This window comes from Hippichthys cyanospilos, chromosome 7 (assembly GCF_059441005.1).
Source record: "Hippichthys cyanospilos isolate Australia breed blue-spotted pipefish chromosome 7, RoL_Hcya_1.0, whole genome shotgun sequence".
NCBI lineage: Eukaryota > Metazoa > Chordata > Actinopteri > Syngnathiformes > Syngnathidae > Hippichthys > Hippichthys cyanospilos.
In genome coordinates this window covers 14,753,369-14,775,904 of record NC_142375.1, presented here as the reverse complement: position 1 = coordinate 14,775,904, position 22,536 = coordinate 14,753,369, and the positions used below count along the sequence as shown (strand labels likewise).

General features: G+C 37.8%; 2 protein-coding genes across 2 annotated transcripts in view; one reads left to right on the top strand and one right to left on the bottom strand.

The window, feature by feature from the left end:
- The window catches only part of LOC148421206 (cytoplasmic phosphatidylinositol transfer protein 1-like), a 60,097-nt gene extending 45,310 nt beyond the window's left edge, over positions 1-14,787 (bottom strand). The window contains exon 1 of the mRNA XM_088418643.1: positions 14,543-14,787. Within this exon, the coding sequence (XP_088274769.1) occupies positions 14,543-14,590 (48 nt within the window). The 5' untranslated portion in view covers positions 14,591-14,787. The remainder of the gene's footprint in view (positions 1-14,542) is intronic.
- Positions 14,788-17,479: 2,692 nt separating this feature from the next.
- psmd12 (proteasome 26S subunit, non-ATPase 12) lies at positions 17,480-22,310 on the top strand. Its single transcript, XM_088420597.1, has 11 exons — positions 17,480-17,681; positions 18,046-18,105; positions 18,265-18,393; positions 18,561-18,668; positions 19,311-19,415; positions 19,544-19,693; positions 20,102-20,236; positions 20,331-20,443; positions 20,986-21,160; positions 21,573-21,650; positions 21,846-22,310. Exons 1-11 carry the CDS (start codon positions 17,574-17,576, stop codon positions 22,053-22,055), a joined length of 1,371 nt encoding a protein of 456 aa, XP_088276723.1. The 5' UTR covers positions 17,480-17,573; the 3' UTR covers positions 22,056-22,310.
- The last annotated feature ends 226 nt before the right edge of the window (positions 22,311-22,536 follow it).

Below are 22,536 nucleotides of genomic sequence, written 5' to 3'. Positions count from 1 at the left end.
TGACAATTCTTTGTCCTGCAATCGGCACATTTAATTTCATGTCAGCTGTTTTTCCCTTTAGCTGTACAAACACTACACTTAAATGGTAATATATTTAGACACCGTGAGTGAGACAGTCAGTGTGACGTTGTAAGACCAATAGCGTTCACGTTACTGCCACAAGTATCTACTGATGATTAATGAAGTCGCTACTGTTGATTTCATTGACGCAATTACACGAGAACATTTCTACATACTCGATGGCCGGCATGTCGAATTGCTCGTAAGGTGAGAGGTTTGCTCGTAAGCGGAGGACAAAAATCTCCCTGATCCAAGCTCGTAAGGCGAATTGTTCGTAAATCAGGGCGCTCGTAAGCCGGGGGCCGACTGTATTTCTTTTCCTGAAGACGGATCTCCAACTCAAGTAGGGGAACGAATGAACAAAAAAAATCAATTAAATAATAACAAAAAATGTTATTATTTTAGTTATTTGAGATCTTTTTGGGGCATGTGACATAGACAGGTCATCTTATGAAAGTTCAGCTCATATAAGTGTATTTATGGATATTTTTAGCTGAAGTTGTCATTTGTCAAACGAATGAAGGGATTCTCTGAGCAGCTGACACAATGAAAGTATTGATTACAGTTGTGAATATCCTGGTAGACAAAAACGCCGATAAAAATGTGGCCTTGCTTGGTGAGTAGTGAAATTCCAGGCAGGTTTACAACATTCTTTGAAGCTCATTGAAACCGTTAATATCAAATAAAGCGTGCATAATCGAGTTTTCGTGCCAGCAATTTTGCAAACAGTGAGATAAGGTGTTAAAGATTAGGGGGAAAAGATAGAAAAGTTTTTCTTGAGACCTTTAGATCCCATTTTCAAAACATAATTATCATTATAAAGTGATAAAATAATAGCTATTACAGCAGTTTAATCACTAAGTACAATTCTAAATGTGTCCTTTGAGGTTTGAATCATGACCTCTTCCATTTCCAAGCGTTCACAGTATGTTAGCATCCACTGTTAGTAAAGGTTTGAGGCTTCTGTTGGCCTCGGTGTGTAAAAATCTTCTCTTTTTATTGGAAACTATTGCTCACCATTGAATATTCTATGTACCGCATGGGAAATTGTGTGCAATATAAGTACAGTATGATGTAGCCTGCTTTTCAAGCTATTACAACATTACTTCTGGTAACCGTTGTGATGGCTAGAAAAACTTAACATTAAAAATATGAATTTCGACAGACCCTATGAAATCTTTGTTTTGTAACCTTTAAACATTAAAGCATGGAAAACATGCCCCGACCAAAAAAGTAAAAATGAGGCCAAAAAGTACGTTACATGAAATTTCAGAGCTTTGACCACATTCAACAATCATACCTGATATTTTCTTGGTAAATCTCTATGAGCTCAAATTAGCTGAGACATTCAATGCCAAAGGCTGGTAAACAGGTCGTAAGATTCTGCTTGATGCACATCCCATTAGTGTATTCTCATTTTCTATTCTATGTATCCTGTTAACGGTCACAGCAGAGGTTGGAGAGTACCACCCTTACATTAGTGTGTGGTCCATATCCAACCCAGTTCCCCATTCTCAATCTCACTGAAACTAACAACAATAGATAATGGAAATATACATACATATCTGCCAGTGGAGTGATTTCAAGGCCAGCAAGGCCTTCTCTGCTGGCCTAACATAACCTGACATCATTATCATAAAAGTCCGTTTCAATTTGTATAGATTTTTAGATAAAAAATTTCTACATGTTCAGTTAGAACGAATCGAATTAAAACATACGATAGAAAAGGATTTCCTACTGTACAAGCAAGTCTTGAGGAAAATAGGAAGAATGGTTTTTGTGTTAAGTGTTTTGGGAGACAGCCGTTTTTGTGAGTGCAAGCATTTTATTTAAGTATTTTTTTTTTATTTTAAATGTTTTTGTCATTTTATTTCATTCATATACTGATGTAAATTATTCATTGCTGCTAAATTGGGTGTGCATGGGGTAGATTTTGTTTTTCTTTTTTGCACACTGTTGTGACAGGCATAGTGCTGGGCAGCTAAATGGGGGCATGTATTACACTTGTTTACGTTATATTGGCGGGCGATTGCGGCGCACGTTGAGTTACGAGGCAATCACCCTGAAGAAAAGGAGGACATTGACAGAGAAACCATTCAGTTAAGTGCTCTGGAGTTGTCACGTTCTGCAGTGGAGTTTGTAAGAGGAACAAAAGTGATATTATTGAGTCATATGTGTCGGACCGCTCATTGGTCTGAGCTGCTGTGTGGATGAAGTACTCCAACTTAGCCTCCTTGGCAACAATATAGTTCTCTCTCTCTCCACAACATATTCAATTAATGGTAAATAAGTAAAATGATGTTCTTATAATAAACTGTGATATGTAACTTAGCGTACAATCTTGTTAAAGCTTGCCTGCTCTTGGTGGACTTAATAAATCTTTGTGGACAAACAATTTTAAATTAACTTTTAATTTCAAGCTTTTACAGTACTGTATCATGTATACTGATAAGTTTTAATTACTGATGCAGGCTTATTGATGTTTAAAATACTTCAGAAAATAGCCTGTGTTGTACAAGAGTAGGGTGATGCAACACCCAGTAATGAGTACATGTGCTTCTGAGGGGCATTTATTAGAGTCAGACGTCATGAATGCGTAAGTATGAAATGCACGGAACCCCACTGATATCTGCAGTTTAGCCTAATAATGGGAATAACTCACTTCATATAGAGATGAAATTATATAAAGAATTCGGTCATACAGTTACCCAAAGTGATTAGTTTTCAGTGTTTTCAGTGAATGCCCAGTTATCACGATTATGCTAATGTGAACTAAATATAAAATTCAGCATGGGATGACAAAATCACTGCATTAATGAAGATAATACAGAATTGACCTTAATGCCAAATACTGTACAAGTGAAGAAAACTACATTTGAAAGAGGAAGTGCATTTCAGAAAGGAACAGTAAATTATGCGATGAGAAAAATGTTAAAGCAAAACCAAAGTTGAGGGAATACTGCTCTGTCTATGGTTACCAAATTACGTAAGCCTGAGCAAGTCTCTCGTTGCATCAACACACTGTAGTCATTTGAGAAGTGTCTCAAGAGACTGGTGAGAATCAGCTGGAAATAGAGAGTAGGCAACACCAAAGTGCAGCAAAGATCTCAGAAGAATTCACTTAATAAAGTCATTCTGAGAAAGATAGGTTATAAAGGGTGCATACTTTGCCGTATCTGGGGAACACTTGCAAATGCCGTAATAGAAGCCACAGTTGAAGGTACCAGAGGCAAAGTACATAACAGAATCTTAGCACTAAAATATACAACATCATGCTGAATGTAAAAGCAAGGAGCAGAGCAAAGAACAGAAGCACGTAATTTATGGTGCCAACACACTGGTTTTGAGCACCACAAAACAAGGTGTGCCATCGTTTCTCCCAGCAGTGTGTATTACAAAACATTATGACACTGATGTCTTTACTCGTTTATTGCGTTAATACCTCTGCTGCTTTTGACAGCAATGTTTTCAATAATTCATATAAAGAGAATGGGATGTAGTGCTCAGAGTTTATTATAAAGCATATAATGCTTACAAGGGCATCTTATTGAAACGATCCAAGTCACTCATTCAGTTTGATACAATAAGATACTTTAAACATGAAGATAATTTATCAACATTGAAGCAGGTAATATAAAATCCTGTGTTCTGCCATCTGATGAAATTATTGTTTAAAAATCAGAGAATGGGTGGACGGTGAGTTATAACCACTTGACCTATTACTAAACGGTACGTCAGTATCAGCGAACATAAAAATATCCCACACTATAACCTTTTTTCCATGATCCTGAACTCAGCACAGGAAATATGGCTGCGTTAGAGTGCTTGAGGGCCAGGTGCCTCCATGGTTGACTCAGACGCATTTCCAAAGTCCTTTGGATGTTCTACCCACTCTGCTCAAATTGATCAGAAGATAAGCCCATTAAAAATGCTTCTTCTTAAGCTGCTCCTTAGTACTTAGCTAGTGTAGCAAATGAAGTACTGTAATGTCAAGTACTACTCCAAAGAACCTCCATCTCGAATTAGCTCCCGTCATTATCTTCACCGTGTCAATTTTCTACAAAAAAAAAGATTAATGATTAAGTCTTTCAGACATCTTTTTTTAAAAGCAAAAATTTCAGCATGTTTATTTTTTAGGCAGATGCAGTTACAGAAGCACTGTGTACTGTGAAGACAAAGAGATTTTGACATACGTTTAATTTGAAGCATTTGGATGAAACCTAGTAAACCATATCCACTCATTGCTCAGCCCTCGTCTCATTTCTTTCACAACCCCAGTGGGGCATATTTGCAGGGCATATGTGGAAAGCTTTGCTATAACAACCATCTAAAGAGCACGGATTCACATTTGGCAACTTGTGTAGGTGTTCAAAATTGATCCTGCACACCTCACTATGAGGCAGTAGTAATGGTATTTGTACTAGCCAATCAACAAAAGTGTAACAGATAAAGCAAGATATGAACTGAAAACAAATTGAAATAATCTTTTTTTTTAACACATCATACTCATTTTAAAATATATTAGTGTTAAATGCAAATTGTGCAGCAAGACCACACAAAACATTACAATGTTAGCACTTTTAGCACTTATACATGTAGACATGTCCAGTCTGGTCACTACTTAATGGCACTAAACAACATTTTTGACGTTAAAAGTAGGTGACCCAGCAATACCAAAAGGGAAAAACTGGCCTCAGTGAGAACAAAAAACAATAATAAAAAAATGTGCTGCAGCAAGTGGACAATGCTACTTTATAAGTGTGTGTGCGACTGTGTGTGGTGCTGTGACAGAACCCACTTCCACTTACAAGTAGGGCTTTGCAAGAGGAATTTGCTACGCAAGCCTTATGCTTTGAGGGTTCAATTTGAAATGCGCAAAACTCTCATGTAGCTCTTGTGTTATGAAACATTTGCAAAACACACCGGAACCCAAACGCTCAAGCATGTGCACATAAAGGAAATGAGAATGGTTGGGTAATGGGCCATCAAAACACGTGATGGTTTCCTCCAGAGGAATAAATGGCCGTAGATGGGATTTTGATTGAATCACAACATTGTCTTGTAGACCAGATGGCAAAAGGCCTTACACCTCATCATGACACCAAAGAAACAAACAGCTCGTTACCTGCACAAACCCTTGTGTGGATAAGGGGAGTCTGGCCATGAAGGGAGGAGGGGAAAACAAGTACTGTACTAAGTGGAAAAAGATGTGAGCGCAAGGCTTAGCTTCCTGCATTTTTTTTAACTTTTTAAACTTGTATTTTCGTTAACTCTTCCAAAAGCAAAGCAAATATGTCCCAGCTTTTTAACTAGTTAGCTATGTATACATGTTCCCTACTATTCCTCAATGTACCGTATTTCTCCATGAACAAGCCCCATATGGAGGTGTTGATCGACTAAATAACGCATAACTAAAAACCAGACCAATTTTCTCCACATGCCTGTGTTTGAATTACATTACTTTGAATGTGAAATAAGTAATATGTCATTTACAAGGCTTAAATGATTATAAATACCATAAATTCATATAGTATGCATCAATTTTAACAATTTCAAATGCGCTGCTTCATTGCCTCTTTGTTGTCGCGGATCATTTTTCCTGCGGACTTTGATCCATTATGAAAAGGAAAAGACAGCTTGACTTGTCCGTTCAAGACAAACATGCAAGAGCAGTGGCATGGCACGTATGGATATCAGCAAGTAAGTGTTAAACACAGCGAAGAGCAACCGATCCACGCTCTCATCTCGCTACAGTCGTCACTTGGGTACAGAAGCTTTCAGCAAAGCATTTCGAGAGACCTCCACTTCAAACAAGCTGCACGGGTCCGAAGATGATTACCCGTGGAAGAGTAATGAGAATGTTTGCGCAAATTATGAGCAGGAAGGAGAGGACATCTGGGATTTAAATGGGAGGAGCAATTTCAGAATGTGATGATGACTTTTAGGGTTTTTTCGACAAATTAATTTTCCGCTGTCAAAAAAATAAAGCATTGCAACTTCTTAACCGTTTTATTGTTGCAATTAGTTTCAGCATTTGCGTCTACGCACTCATGTACATTGCCTTGCACTTGTCTTGTTTTTGCCCCCCTCTCCCCGTCATAACCGCAACAGTATGTTATACAAATACGATGAAGAAATGCGTCTAAAAGTACCGTAATTTCATAATTTTAGTAACACACACCATGTGTTTTAATTGGACAGCCATGATATGTGTAACCACTAAAGTCAGGGGTAGACGTACTTGCGCTTTTGTTTTTTTTAATTTACCCAAATTGAAGTAAAAAAAAAGGGGGGGGGTGGGGGGGGGGCAGGCGACTTATGCACTTGTACATGAAGAAATACAATTTCAGGTGAACATGACATCATTGCAGCTGGAGGCATATGCTGACTTCAGGCAACAATGGTAGTTTTGCATGATGTCAGCATTTTGGGCGCGAGCTTGCTTGTAAGTATGTCAGCTGAGGACTGGGAAGTGTAAGTGAAAGCGGCTGTTGCAAAAAAAAAAAAGATACAATGGCACTATGTCTACTTTGACAAATCATTCTTTCCAAGAGCAAATGGGTGTGGCAGCAGATGCAGATGGCTGACCCAACTAGAATGAGTAAAGTTTTCATGAATTGAGTTAGAATAGGTACTGACATGTTTTTAGTAGAATCTTGTTCACAAATACTGAAACACAGGATCCAGTAAGAACATTTATTTTTTAAAAAAGGGTTTGTTTTTGGCATGGGTAGTAACAAACAAATCATAGCTATTGTTCATAGGGATGTCCAATACCATTCTTTTTCAGACTAATTCCGGTATAGGCATGGGACGATATCAGAATCTGACGGTATGATAACCTTGAGCAAAAATCTCATGGTATCACTATATTGAAATTACATCTCTAAAATATATACATTTTGAAACATTTTTCTAGATTACATAAACAGTTGTAGTTTTAAACAGAAGATATAATATGGCATTTGTTACATTGACAAACATTTACCATGCACAATAACATTAAATAAATAAAAATTAAATTATATTAATTGCACAATATTTTGAAAAAATATTGATTTGAAATTAACTAACTGTCAAGTGGTAGTAGTTTATTTCAAATCAATCATTCAACTACTGTGTGTATTAAGTTAATAGTACAAAATGGATTCTGTCATTTCATGTCAACCTGAGTTCACTTTTTTGACCTTTTTCACCTTCACTTTAGCTTTAGATAGACTGTCCGCGTGCTACCTCGGGCAATTAACATAAAAGTAGCTTAAGCATGTTAGCATGTTGGCTGAGGAAGTTAGCTGCTAACTTATAGTGTTTTCCAAAAAAACTCATCATTTTAAAGACAGCAAATTGTGTATCTCAAATCAGCAGTTCTTGATCAGACAAAAATTGTCAGCTGATACTGATATCATCTCGAGTCATGATACGTTGAAGTACGGCTGGTTTTGGCATTGATATGCGGCATTGCTACTCAGATACAACATTTTATTTAAAAATTGCAGCATTTTGAAATGTTGCTTCCAGCTAAAAAAAAAAAGTCTCTCACAGACAGACAAAAAATTCATGTCATCATCTGGGAAAAAAAAAAAAAAAAAAACACGCCTCCTTGCAAGAAGTTATGGTTCCCAAATCTCCATGAGACCCAAGCAAGTCCAATGTTTTATTTTCATTATTTCTGGAGTTGTTTAAGGTTGCAGTAAAGGATGAACTTTCTTGATTGAGAAAAAAAGTTTCCATGATGATATCAACAATGGCACACGGCATACGATAAGACGTAAATCCACCTGCCTTGATTTTTACCTATTCCTTTTCTCCTCCTAACGTTAGCATCTTAAACACAATTGATTTCTTAAAACATTGCACATTTTGGGTGAAACAAAAAGATAGACGCACACCAAGAAGGATTGGAGAATACATGTGTCTCATACATGTGACTCACACAAGACTTCATCCACTCTAACATTGCTAAATATTTCTTTGGTGTTTACAGTTCAAATTGAATAAACACTGTGAAGAACGTCTGGCCTACATTTGGAATTGTGATGACGCAATAGTGCCATAAAGCCAATGGAGACCTTGTTTCCACAGAATATACAGATAGAGACATGACATTGTCTGACTAAATCGCATACAAGCCCATACGCACTTACGCATGGAAAAATTCAGTGGTGACTCAAAACTTCATCAAAATATCTCTCACAATTTTAAAATTAGTACAACTATCCCCATGCTTACTTCTATCCACTCCATTTGTTTTGCCTCTTAAATTAATAGCTACTACTTTGTTTTACGTCAGTATATCTGACACTCCAGCCGCCTTCCTTCCTCTCTACTTGGACAGACAGGAAACCTTTAAGACACAAGGGATGGTAGGGCGCCCTGTGCAGCGATAAGAACAAAAACAAGAAGTGGCCTCTTTGTCCTGGTTAATTCAAACCTTAGTAATTAAAGAGAAAATTAAGATGCGAGGTAGCGCTTGTGGGCTTTTTCTTTTTGCAAAATAGAGTTCAGTAACATATAACCCCTCTGTTCTTTTGTTAGCTGCATTAGTCAAAAATAAATTAATAAATAAAAATGGCCTGAATGATTTAAAAAAAAATGAATATTTGAGGAGTAATCAGTATAATTTAAGTGAATAATAAATGGGTTGCAATTTCATTTTAGGCTGGAACACATGCTTTTGGGAGATATAACGCCATACCACAAGCCAAGCATAAGGTTGTGACCAAAATTAGGAATACGGTTCATGTGTGATCACGTAATAGGACTTTGTGTGCCACACCAGAAAGCAATGAGAGCTTTGATGAAGGCTGTGGTTTCAAATGAAACTATCAGCAAAGTAAGATGTCCCCTTTACAAAAAACGGTGAATTCCATATTGATTAGTGCTGGGTATTGTGTCTTGAAAATGTATTGTGATATACTGCAATACGTACAGCAAAGGCATATTGCGATATATTGGGCAGTGTTTAGTTAAAAAAAAAAAAAAAAAATCTATGTCATATATACTGTATTAACCATGACTGAAAAAAACCCAAAAAGGACATATAATAGAAAAATTATATTTATTCTTTATCAAAAGCCACACACCATTGACATTTATGAGTACACATTAAAAATTCTTGAAAAAAAAAAAAAAAAAAAGCAGCCTGTTGACATTTTTCTTTCAAGCATGTTCTTGATTGTGTTAATATGTCCCTAGCAGTTGCAAATATTCAGATGACACTGATGTGGCAGGAATACTGAGGTAGCACTTACCCACACATGCCAGCACAGGATAGTGGTGACAGTGCTCTTCAACCGTAAATGAAACAGATCTGTCACGTCAGTCACGTTGGTTGGAGGAAAATAAAAACAAAACAACGAAATAAACCAAGGAGGAATTAATGTATTTTTATAATTTATTAAGTACAGTGAAACTTCAAGATATGCTTGCTTCTGTACAGGTTTTTTATTCATATTATGAAAATTATTGCTGTATGCACTCCTCTTCTCCCGCCATGTTTGCTTTGGAAAATCACCTCACTCAAAAAGTTATGTATTGCAACATTTAATGTGGTGTTTTTGAAGTGCTTGGAATGATTTACATGTAAAACACGATTCAAAATATGACAAAAATCATCATATGAAAGCCACTCCGGAGCGGATTGATTTAAAAAAAAAAAAGACAAATTATAAAAATAAGGCATTTTAAAATTAATGTGCAACATATTGGAAACTGAACGTCGTATTGTGTCTCTTTGTATCGCGATATATCCCTATGATTGCCCTGCACTAATACTGTAGGAATCAAATTACTATGTGGATAATACTAAACTAATTGAACATGGATATGACTGAATTTAGCAGGTGTATAAAGCAGGAAAACAGAAAATAAAAGTAGCTTTTGAGAGGTGAATTTAGCAGGTGTATAAAGCAGGAAAACAGAAAATAAAAGTAGCTTTTGAGAGGTGATTTGGAGTTTATGTCTTATACACTAGGGTGTATTACACAAGAAACTACAGTAGAAGCATCTTGAAGCCATTAAAACGAGAGAGTGCCCTATTCTCTTGAATTAGTCACAACTAGTATGTGGTCTAAAGAAGAATAACATGACATCAGCTATGTGAAGTTGAGCAACTCTTCGGGGTACTTCTCATCATGAAAACACTGGTATAGAAATAATTTATTCTGAGAATACTCTCACATCTCTTTACAAAAAAATAGACAAAAGAAAAAAAAAACTGTCATAAGTCCCTTTCACACTGCATGAACTCTTCCCTGGTAGCTGGAGTTTCCCTTTGCGGTGACACAAAAAAACAAAACAAAAAAAATCCGGAGCTGGAGGATTCCCAAGTGTCTCCCAGGAATCTTTGAAACACTTCGGGTCTTCGGCCAAATACCCGGGTAACTGACATAACGCCCACCATGAGCGAGCGCGTTTGAGAAGCGCAGCTTTAAAAACTGTTTTAAAATACATGGTCAGAACACCGACTGAAGCAGATTTACATCCTGGTGATCTGAATCAGAAACCCACTAGAGTTACATGGTCAGTCTGTGTATTCTTTTCATTGCTTTTGTCGTAAGCAACATGCCGGGAGACGCAGATGTGCCAGCCTTGAAGTGGTGTTGGATGTCCTAGTCCCCCCCAAATACTAGTGCTTTGGTGCCTCCCAACATGCCCTCCACCAAGCAAACGCCCCCCCTCCAAAAAACACACAGATCATGCAGCAAGGGATCAGGGATCAGAAACGCCGCCACAGCTGGCGCCCAGTCCGGTGCGTGCACTTCCCTAAAAGCGCCGCATCTCAAAGCACATACGGGGTGACCAGGAAGCGCTCGGCTACAGGGAAACACTCATCGGTGCCCAGCTTAGCCCAGCATTTGTGTCCTCCGGCAAGCTTTCCACAATGCAAGCCCCGGAAAAGAACACAAACCTGCTGATTGTCAGTGCAGAAGGTCCTTTTCACCGTGTACTTTTAGCAGCTTCCAGTCACAAAGCACTCACTGTAAGTACAAAAGTGCTCGCTACTCGTAGCTTTGCTGATAGATTGCACAGATCAAATCACCTGTATCAATGTATTAGTTTCAATCAACAGAGCTGCAAATGAAGAAAAAGCTGATTAGGCTCCATTCTCATGCAGTGTGTGACAGGTTCTTTCGTTGATCAAATTTCAATTGGTCATCCCAAACGGAGGTAGTGTCATATTGTCTGTTTAAAAGCAAAAACAACAACAAAAAACTGAAAATGGGGCTTTTCCAGATGAATCCAAAATGGATAGCCTTATCAGCTAAAAATGCCAGGCCATTTCTTTTCTGAAACCTATCAATGCCGGCTAGACTGACAGAGACTTGAAGGAGAATTTTAACATAGAGAATAACAACGACCTGAAGAATAACATTCAACAATGAATGTTTTTTTTTTTCAGAAAATGTAAAGGTTTTAAACTGTACCCGCTAGAAGAAGACCCACAATAACTCACAAATGTCAATGGAGTTGGTCACAAGAGGAGTGATATTATGGATCAGCGTTAACTTTCACATGGACATGCAGGCATCTTGCCAATATTGGTGAGACTTGACATTTGCACGATTCATTGAAAAGCTATCAGAGGAAACACATGCTCAATGGACTCATATTCTACATGCTATGGAAGTAAGGCTTCCGAATTGTTCCAACGGTATCAAAAGATTATACCGAAAGGGAGCATCAGGCCTCAATAACATGAAGATGCAGAACAATGAGTGACAAGTGACGGCTTGGTGACAATTGAGGGAGAGAAAAGGTGTTGTCATGTTGTTTGCAGTGTGCATGCCAGTGCAGGAGAGCAATTATCCTCTGCTTCTAATTTTAGACTTGAGTCAAGAGACCTGATAGACAAATATTGTGAACGCACACAATGGGGACTGTCTGTCATTCAAGTGTGTGACTGCACATTGTGTGTGTACATCTTGACCGTGTGTGTGTGTGTGTGTGTGTGTGTGTGTGTGTGTGTGTGTGTGTGTGTTGGGAACGAGGGTATCAGTCCACTATGAAAGCTTGCATGGCAGATCAATATAGATGATAAATTAGATCAATTCATGCCTGTTGATGAGTATTTGTATTCATCAAAGTCAGGGATCAATTTCCGCAGGTCCCATCACGGGAACCAAAAATCAGGTTCTGATGCCTCTGTGAATTTCTATATTTGAATGACAAATGAACATAAAATGAACACAAAATCGGTATACATGATTAAAACAAATCCCAGGAGAAACTGAGTACAAGTGGTACAATAGGCAACCATGTATTTGCTCACAAAGACCAAAAAGAAGCACAACAACAATGCAGAGCAAAAAACATTTTTGCTTGTATTGCTGTCAGACAGGGGTCGCGCCCACAACCCGCGAGCAGCATGGACCTGTTGTAAGAATAGCTTACTAATGGGGGAATATTAACATTTCTTAAGAAAGCTGTGGAAGTAAGGATAAACACTTTTAGAAAATTATGATAATTAAGTGTTATGTGTTGAAATGTTCTATCTGGGTTTATTATTGGTCAGATTTGCTGTAAGAAATTAAAATGATCACTGCCTGCACATAGATAAATATCACATAATTATAGGTCATTTCAATCCGTTCATCCATTATTATGATCCAGCTATCTTTGGGTAGTAGAAAAACTTAAAATTACAGAAGCATAGCCCAGCACATGAATCAGTTCCTAAGAAGTAGCTGTGAGTTTTAATTGGGTCTGGGATCTCTGCTTCAAGCCAAACACCCTAACTCTAAGATGGTTTACCTAGAATGTGTACATTAGCACACATGTGACAACCAGAGCTCTAAACTTTCTAAAAAAAAAGTCAAAGGACTGAATAAAGGAGCTATTGTACATCACATTCACATCAGACAAACTGGCCCCATATAAGCAATCAAGTAAGGAACCTCAGGGAACTGACAAGATGCTCTGCCGTCTACTATCAAGCCTTTTGCATGAAAAACATCTTGGGGCGATATATGCATGATTGTGGTCTTAAACCAAGACCAGTACAGTGAAAACTGTGCAGATACTGCTCTTGGATTATCACTGGGGGAAATGCGGCCAGTCATTCCAATTCTCCCGGCACAAAAAATATTGTATGCACTGTATGTTGCATACCTGCAGCAGAGATAGTCATTTTGAGTTCTTGAAGACACAACAAATAGCTTTTTACCAGACTAAGACCCATTCTGAGGTTCAGAATGCCTCTGAGGCGGTGCGAAAGCTTTCCCATTTCACTCACATCCCACAGACTGCAGTATGTAGCAAATTACCAAAAATGTAGAGCTGAAATTTAGTCAAAACTGTAATTAATTCTTATATTGGATTCATGTGATCATAAAAACAAAATAATTTTAAAAAATAACCTTAATATGCCAAATAGTGTGGTTTGTGTTTGTAAGTTCCTGTGTTATAAAATCGGCCAAACGCTGTGTGTTGCTAGCAAGCAATGTGATGTGGATGTAATTCTGCTGTTTAAAAACATTGTGTCATAAGACAATGTGGATGGCTTCATCAGAAAAGCGTATTGACAACTAAAGAAGAAGACTCTTCTTTGGTTGGTACATAGACTCTAGTGCATTTACGTACAATCTTTTTGAAAATGTTACGTCAAATGTTGAATGTCAAGTTAAATGTTGATGCCAATACAGTACACAAGACACTGCCTTCAAATGAGGAGTTATATGGCTTAATCACTTTTGGTAAAGCGCCAGAAAAAAAGGGAAACGCTATGGGACAACTGAGAGCCAGATATTGAAAAAGCATGGGCTTTATCATCAGCATATTGTACTAGCAATGCATGACTGTTACAATTGTTCCATGGTGGGAAAAAAAAAGCTCTAAAGCATCAGGACCGGGAAACAATTGAATTCTACATAAAGAAAAAATGCAATGTGATTGGAAGGAAACTGAAGTCATTAAAGTATTACTCATGTTTTCATCTTTTCTACATGACTCTTATTTGAGTAACTGAGATGCAAGAAGGGCCAAGCAAGGATATCCAGCGTAGCCCCCGCACAGCGCTGTGACCCGGCCCATTACGACGGACGATGGCGGCATCTTGCACGTCCGGTGCAGAAGCTCAGCGAACAGCAGCTGGCGGCGGGTCCAAGTCCCACATGGAAACTGCAGTGCGCGTGTGCGTGTGCAAGTTCAAGCAACCCACCGTTCGTGTGTGCGATCGTGGAGCACGAATATACGTACACTCATGCGGCCACACACGCGTAAAAGGGATAAAATAATACCATTAGTTATGGTCAATACCTAAAAATGCGGATTGTAAAATGAAATCGTCAAAGGAATAATTTACATATAAATATATAAACCCAGTATATAGCCTGTGAAGTACTCTTGACATGTCTAGCATGAACTTCACGCACGCACGCGCACACACGCATACGATCGACCCAACTTAGCTAATGGGGAGTTTGCTGAACGACAAAACAGCTTTCATTCCAGCATAATAACGCCACAAATGACAAGAACTCACCTCCTCCACAGTGAGAGGCATGCATATCCTGTACTCCTTCAGCAACATCTTCCCTCTGCTTGCCCGCTGCTGACAATGCCACACAACGCTCCCTCCTCACCGGGATGCACGTTCCACAAAAAGAAATATATACAACTCCTTCGCTGCTGGTTAGCGCAAGCGAGAAGACACTTTCCAAGTACGGCCCGACTTACGGAGTTCGCTCATCCGAACCGGCCGGGCGAGTGTCCGCTAGCGGTACGTTACAATGCCAGAGCAGCTTAGTTTGAAGGATAGTCCCCTCCCGTAAAGCTCAAGAGTCCGGAGTTAGCAACAAGCTCGCAGTAAGAATAACCGGAAATGTAAGCGATTCGAGCTTCAAAATAAGAGTATCACGAGTTTGGGCAAAACTATTGTTGTCTGCGTGGGTGTTAACATTTGAAACTCTTTAAGTACTCTCCAGCTATCACAGATTGCCGTTGGTGGTTCCAATAAACCGGCTCGTCAGCAGTATAGCAGGCTCTGTGTTTAGCAAGGTCCAGTGGCCAGATCCAGCAGATACATTTATCTATCGAGCAAGTCAACTCATATGATGCTTGCTAAAATCTGTGCCAAAATGTCAAATTGTCATATATAATACCCAAGAGTGAGTGAAAGTATTTGATTTTCAAACCCCTTATTATAGTATTCTGGACTTGAGATTCAAAAACTAGTTATTGTGAGATGGTGACAAGATGAATGTACTGTATGAATGGGTGTTCAATGCATTTTACTAATATTTATGATATATTTCATTGCGCTCAGACCCTTTTTAATTTTCGTGGTACATGTTACAATGACAACTATTGTATTCTAGGCTGAAAAAATGCAGGGAAACAGGTTGTACTCAGAAAATATATTAATTTAGTTTGAAGATGATAAGGGAAAACAATGTTGATTACTGCATACAATGTACAAATGAAAAGCTCTGAATTAATGTACAAAGGACCATAAACTCTAGAAGTCAAAAAAAAAAAAAATTCACGACCTCTGAAACAAAGTCCAAAGGATTATAAACTCTAGAACTCAAGAAAAATATTCACGACCTCTGAAATAAAGTCCAAAGGACTATAAACTCTAGAACTCAACAAAAATATTCACAAGGGCAACAAGGAACAAACAGTCAGATTGACTCGACAAACATCTCAAAACATCCATGGTTTCAGTCGTAACGGCTCTCCAAGGGAAATAATAACTGACTACGACGTGGCCTATGACTACTATTGACAAATCCAAAGTAGTTTTCCAATTTTGTCGCCCTTAACAGCAAACAAAAAAGTAAGCATTTACATATATTAAAATAAAGCAGCTCTAATGTAAATTATATTTTATCCAATATGAGCTTCTATCAAATAGTCACCAAGTAACATATTTTTAAAAAATAATAACAATAGCATAAACGGCAAGAAAACCCTTCTTTTAAACCCACGGCACCAACAGGGCAATTTATTTATTTATTTATTTATTTATTTATTTATTTATTTATTTATTTTATCGGTGTCAGGGACTTCAATTTGCTTTACATTTCTTTTCAAACTAACAGTGAAATTGTGTTTGACTTTATAGGTTCTGCCCTCGATATTCCAGCAAGACAGCCAAGCTGTTAGCTTTCGCGCATCTTTTGTGAAGCGCCTTCGGTCATGAATAAAGAAAACAGGATTTGATGCAAGCTGGACGGACGTGTTAACAAACAAAGATTTCATTATGTTCATTTACTCTGACAGTATTTTTATAGTAAGCTTTCTGTACTCCTATTATTGAAAATTCAAAGGCCCGTTAACCACGCAACAATATAGAGGTCTTGTTAATACAATATTAGATTATGATGTAATCTTAGTTGATTTAGTGCCAAAGGAAAATGGTTGGATAGATGGATGTATTATTAATGCCCGATTTCATATTTTCAGCAGACATATCGGTTAAATAAAGTATTTAATTTTCTCTGTCTAATCTTCATCAAAAGGTTGCTGATTTGTGATGTCTTGAAATGTCTTCGCAGAGCAATACCAAAATACTTTATGCACCCATATAGTGATGGATTTATTTTCATGTGACCCTCTAGTAATAATGCTGGCCATGTTTCGCATTTTAACCTTTACATGGTTATGGTTTCGATTCAAATATTGACCGTTCAGGGCTGTTTCTGCTGTAAGAGGGACAATAATATATTTTGCGTCAGTGAAAGCTACAAGAAAGAGACCTCTACTGGTGCATTGTAGCCGTTGCATGCTCTGTCTAGTCACAAAATTGTAATGCAGTGAAGTTGTTTTTATAACGCTGCAATGGTGTAACCTCGATTGTAATTTGTCATCGTTCAGTTTCCAAACATTTATTTAACATGCTTTTTTGAATGTTTGTATCACGCCTTTAACAATATTAACAAAGCAAGCTCAATGAACTACAATTATTGTTCGTGTTATTTTATATAACACGATTACAAGCCATCAAATCATCGCAATCGATTACAACGCTGCCATTGGTCACAGGAATTCATTTTAAGTGTTGCATTTTATGCAATTTTCACATTTCTTTTAATTAAATACATGTTTGATTACCATAAAAAGCATGTGTTTGTTGCTGATTTTGTTTTTATTCTGTTTTATTCAACTATCTGTTCTCAGTTTGGAATTGTAAACATCTGTTCTCAAAGGTTGAAATAAATAAATAAATAAATAATTTCCTCCTCCTTAAAATGTTCTGCGACAATTATCAGTTTTACAGATAAAACGAGACACTTGAACCACAAAATGGGCTTGATTTGAAGAAACTATTCCACATTATTTCTATATGGCAAAGGGGAATTTTATAGACTGAAGTGTTGCGCAGCAGGCATGCAAACAAGGCGGCACTGGAGTGGGTCCTTCCAGGGTTCTTCAGGCGCGTCGAACACCTCTACCACGCTCGTTACTGATTGGTCAATTCCCAGATACGTTCATTTGACAAGCAAAATACTTGCGGTAGCCTGACTAGCTGTGCGCCTATCGTACACTTTCTTTACCTGAATCTCGCAAACATGGCTGAAGAACGATCCGAAAGATCCGATGGAAAAATTGTCAAAATGGAGATTGACTACAGCTCAACAGTAGACCAACGTCTCCCGGAATACGAGAAAATGGCTAAAGTAAGCGGTCACGAAAGAGGCCACCGCCGGCTGAGTCATGGTGCCAGTACTAGTCTTCTAGCATTTGAGCTAATGACATACCCCTAAAAATACTTACTTCACTTACTGAGAATAATAGGTTGTAACAAAAATGTTTGATTGATTAAAATGTTGACCTTCCGTTTATAATTCAGTTGCTGCCTCTGTGCCTTCATTGAGTTTGAACTATGCAAATTGTTAGCATGTATACATGCTAGCCGTCCGTGGAGTGATCATCTGCATTAAAAATCGTGTTTACTTTAATAAAAATGTATGCTGTTCAAATGTTGGAGGTGTGGAAAATGCTTTAAGCGTGTCATAAACAATCGATATTTTTCTCCATCAGGATGGCAAGTTGCAAGAAGCAGTTGAAAGCTTGTTGTCATTAGAGAAGCAAACTAGAACGGTGAGTCTAGTTGTAAATATGTTTTTCTCTTCAAATGCGTCGAATAGCCCTTTTTAATGTAGATATCGTGTTATTTAGCCAACATTAGTTATTAATATTTTTATTATACGTATGATAATGTGATTTGTTACTGATTAAATGTCACTTTATTTTCTCCAGGCATCTGACATGGTGTCCACGTCGAGAATTCTTGTTGCTGTGGTTCAGATGTGTTACGCAGCAAAAGACTGGGATGCCCTTAACGAAAACATAATGCTGCTTTCCAAAAGGAGGAGTCAGTTGAAGCAGGTCAGACACAATTTTTATAACAAATTCCACTTCTTCCAGTAAAATCGTATACATTTTTTTTCTTATAAATATATATTTTTAAGTATTCTCATTCTATCGCTATTGGTTAAAGCCCACAATACCACACGCTCATTAAAACCTAACGTGCTGTACTATTTTCTCTATAGGCTGTTGCCAAAATGGTGCAAGAATGTTACAAGTATGTTGATTCTGTCACGGATTTGAATATCAAGCTGCGACTCATTGACACACTTCGTACTGTGACTGCTGGAAAGGTTTGACGTGTTAATTAATCATTTGCAATTTAGTCTAATGTGAGGTATTAAAAATTCGCTCGACCCATCCAATAGTGAGAACAATTTGCAACTTGACTTGCTCTTTTCTTCATTTATAAATTGCAGTACATTATTTATATAAGCCACACTCGTGTTTACTTTTTGAAACGGTCTCTGCGGAACATTTTCAGACAGTTCCCTTGCTTACCTTCATTAAATGAAACGTAGCGTGACTCGCTTGTTAAATTGAGTCTACAGAGACTGCATAGCTATCTACTTCATTCATAGGTACAGTACATGTGAAAAATTCTGCCAAGTATGGTTTGAAAACACAAAATGGCTTTCAGATTGGCTTTCAAACTACCTAGTGATTGCAAGTACTAATAGCGGAAATTCATTTATGATGTGCACTGTAATAATACGTTTTTCATCTAAATGAGCTTAACCAAATTCTGTAAACGGCAGTTTATGTTGACTTAGGTTGTTTTTATTAGATTGTTTTAATTTGTTTGATTATCTTAAGTCCAGAGGAGGTTCCATGGTTTTCTGCTATTCCACATTCTTCAGATGTTGTTGCGTCATGTGGGGAAAGAGTTGTATTGTTTTTTTGTATTTTTTTTCTTAAACATATCCACTTTGCAGATCTATGTTGAGATAGAGCGTGCCAGGCTCACGAAGACCTTGGCTAATATCAAGGAACAAAGTGGAGATGTAAAAGAGGCAGCATCTATTCTTCAGGAGCTACAGGTAAGAGTAGGATAATAGAGGAGTGGGCTTCTGTAGTGATAGTTGCCAAATGTATTTTGGTTCTCATGACATCTATATAATCAACCTAATCAGATGGGTTTTTTTTTTGTTTGTTTTTTAAACCTCAGGTGGAGACATATGGCTCAATGGAGAAAAAAGAAAAGGTGGAGTTCATCTTGGAACAGATGAGGCTTTGTGTTGCTGTCAAGGATTACATTCGCACACAGATCATTAGCAAGAAGATAAACACCAAATTCTTTCAAGAGGAGGGCAGTGAGGTGAGACAATGTCACGATAAGGCACAGGTGTCAAACTCCAGTCCTCAAGGTCTGGCGTCCTGCATGTTTTCGAACCTTCTTTCTCAAACACACCTGATTTAAATGTTTAGGATCATTTTCAAACTCCTGCACAGTTTGCAATTTAACTAATCAGTTAAATGAGGAGTGTTGGGGAGAGAAAACATGCAGGATGCCCGCCCTCGAGGACTGGAGTTACACACCTATGCTATAAGGGATTTAACAATGTAGTGTTGTGTCCAATTAGAAGGAGACTGAAGGTCTGTGCTTGTTTTTTGCGTGTTTTAATGTTTTCATAAACTGATTCACTAGTGACCAATCGATGGTGTTGCTTGCCTTTTGGCCAAATTTAATTTTAATTGAAAACTGTCTTCCCTATTAACACTTTAGGAACTGAAGTTGAAGTACTACAACCTAATGATTCAGGTGGACCAGCATGAAGGATCTTATCTGTCTATCTGCAAACATTATCGGGCTATTTATGACACGCCATGCATCTTGGAAGACAGCAGCAAATGGCAGCAGGTATATCTTGTGGCTGTTCTACATCATGCAGATTTGTACAAGAAAATTGTATCTTCATGAACAAATGTGTGCACAAAATGAACGTGTGTTTTAGGCCCTGAAGAGTGTCGTGCTGTATGTGATTCTCGCCCCATACGATAATGAGCAGTCCGACCTTGTACACAGAATCAGTACAGATAAGAAATTGGAAGAGATTCCCAAATACAAGTAAGTTACGTGACTTTTGCCTTGCATGTCGGAAGTAGTCAAAATACTTCCTTTTTCCACATTTTGTTGTGTTACAGGCTTTTCTAAAAGGAATAAATATTTTTTTTCATCAAAATTTTGGCCACAACACCCCATAACAACATAAGTATTTTTTTGAAATCTTAAAAAATCTATTTCAAATGAGTAAAACTTTCTCTAGTCCTTTAGGTTCGAATGGGCAGACTGCCCTCCATCTTCTGTAAATGGAAGACATTTAAAGAAACTGAAATATGTGCATATTCAATTTTTGCAGGTCTTTACATAGCCTTGCACTGCTGGGATTTTATGGATATGTTATGGCTCAAACCAGTAACTGAATAATAATCAATGCATTAAAAAAGCGTCATCTATTCACAAAATATTTTTTTAAATTTATTTTTGCAATTATCATATGAATAACCTGTAATATACACGTAATTTTAAACTTGAAGTAGCCTCAGAAGTCTGTACTTGTGTTGTACAATGTGAAATCGGTGGTCTGTCTAACCATGATTCATCTACAGGGAGCTTCTAAAGCAATTCACCACCATGGAGCTTATGCGCTGGGCTACCCTCGTGGAGGATTATGGGAAGGAGCTACGAGAGGGTTCACCTGGGAGCCCTGCTACAGATGTTTTCTTGTATTCTGAGGAGGGGGAGAAGCGGTGGAAGGATCTGAAGAACAGAGTGGTGGAGCATGTAGGTCCAGGACTCAGTGAGAGACATTGTTTGAATAATTGTCATTGACAACAGTGGTTTTAACAATCCGGACTTTAAGTCTATCAAAAAGTACATGTTCCAGACCAATTTACAATTGTTAAAAGTCTGTGATATAGAGAGATCATAAGGAAAGGACATTGTTTTATCCCATCCTCAGGGTTTAACTTGTACAGTTAAAATGGATGTTTCGACGTCTATAGCCATCTATGGCAGGGAATGAGTTAAACAGTGTTAAAGTTATTAAAACATACCTATTAGAACACACTTTTACAAGTATGCTTTCACAGCTGTTCTTACTTTCACGATGTTCTCCAAATGCTCTTGAGGCAAAGCATAGTTACAGCAGCAGAAGAAAATACCTGTTGATTGTGATGTCTCCTCTTTCCCACAGAATATAAGAATAATGGCCAAATATTACACCAGAATTACTATGAAGAGGATGGCTGGGCTCCTTGACCTCTCCATTGACGTAAGGACGAATTTACAGGCCTGGGGCATATGTTGTTGGCCAACAACAACAGTCATTTGGCTGTTCATGTGTTGTCGTTGAAAAAAAAACACATGCCACAAAATAATATCAGACAAAAGTCGTTCAATTAGCCACATGCAGTCTTTCAAGGTTTAAAAAAAATGTTGAAAAAACGTGTCATCTTATATTCTTCAGGAATCCGAGGAGTTTCTCTCCAGTCTTGTTGTGAACAAGACAATTTATGCTAAGGTGGACCGCCTGGCCGGCATCATCAACTTCCAGAGGCCCAAAGATCCCAACGACCTACTCAATGACTGGTCACAAAAACTCAACTCCCTCATGTCGTTGGTCAACAAGACTACACATCTCATTGCCAAGGAGGAAATGATCCACAACCTTCAGTGAAGCATTGTTTTTTTTGTTTTCGCTCATGTTTGCCTCCTTGTTATGGATTGTTTTTGAATACATGTTGACCAACAAAAGATCTGCAGTTTAAGCATAACTGTGTTCAGTTTTGTCCTTTCAACACTGATACAGGACCGTTATATAATCCTGTTATGCCTTCTTACTATAACTTCATCTTGAAATGTTAGAACTTGACCATTTACTTGTTACAAAAAAAAAATCAACCTTAAAAATAATAAACTCCCGTTTGTATTATGAATGTGTAATGTAGTATATCATTACAAAAAGTACAATACCAATGCACGAGCTGCATAATGATTTTAAATCTCATGAATATTCCCATTATATACAAAAACACATGCAAACAGTGGCGTACTAGAACTAATCTGGCTGTGCATGGATGTGACTCGATAATGTATGAATGGCATCAGGTGTTGTTTTGTTGTTCTGCTTGTCACAATACATCGCTATAGAAACAACG

What these genes read in the sequence shown, in the direction of transcription:
- psmd12 (XM_088420597.1), top strand. Translation starts at nt 17,574, where the DNA reads ATGGCTGAAGAACGATCCGAAAGATCCGATGGAAAAATTGTCAAAATG. An exon ending in GGAGGAGTCAGTTGAAGCAG is followed by an intron (nt 18,394 to 18,560) that starts GTCAGACACAAT and finishes TTTTCTCTATAG; the next exon opens with GCTGTTGCCAAAATGGTGCA. An exon ending in TCCTTGACCTCTCCATTGAC is followed by an intron (nt 21,651 to 21,845) that starts GTAAGGACGAAT and finishes TATATTCTTCAG; the next exon opens with GAATCCGAGGAGTTTCTCTC.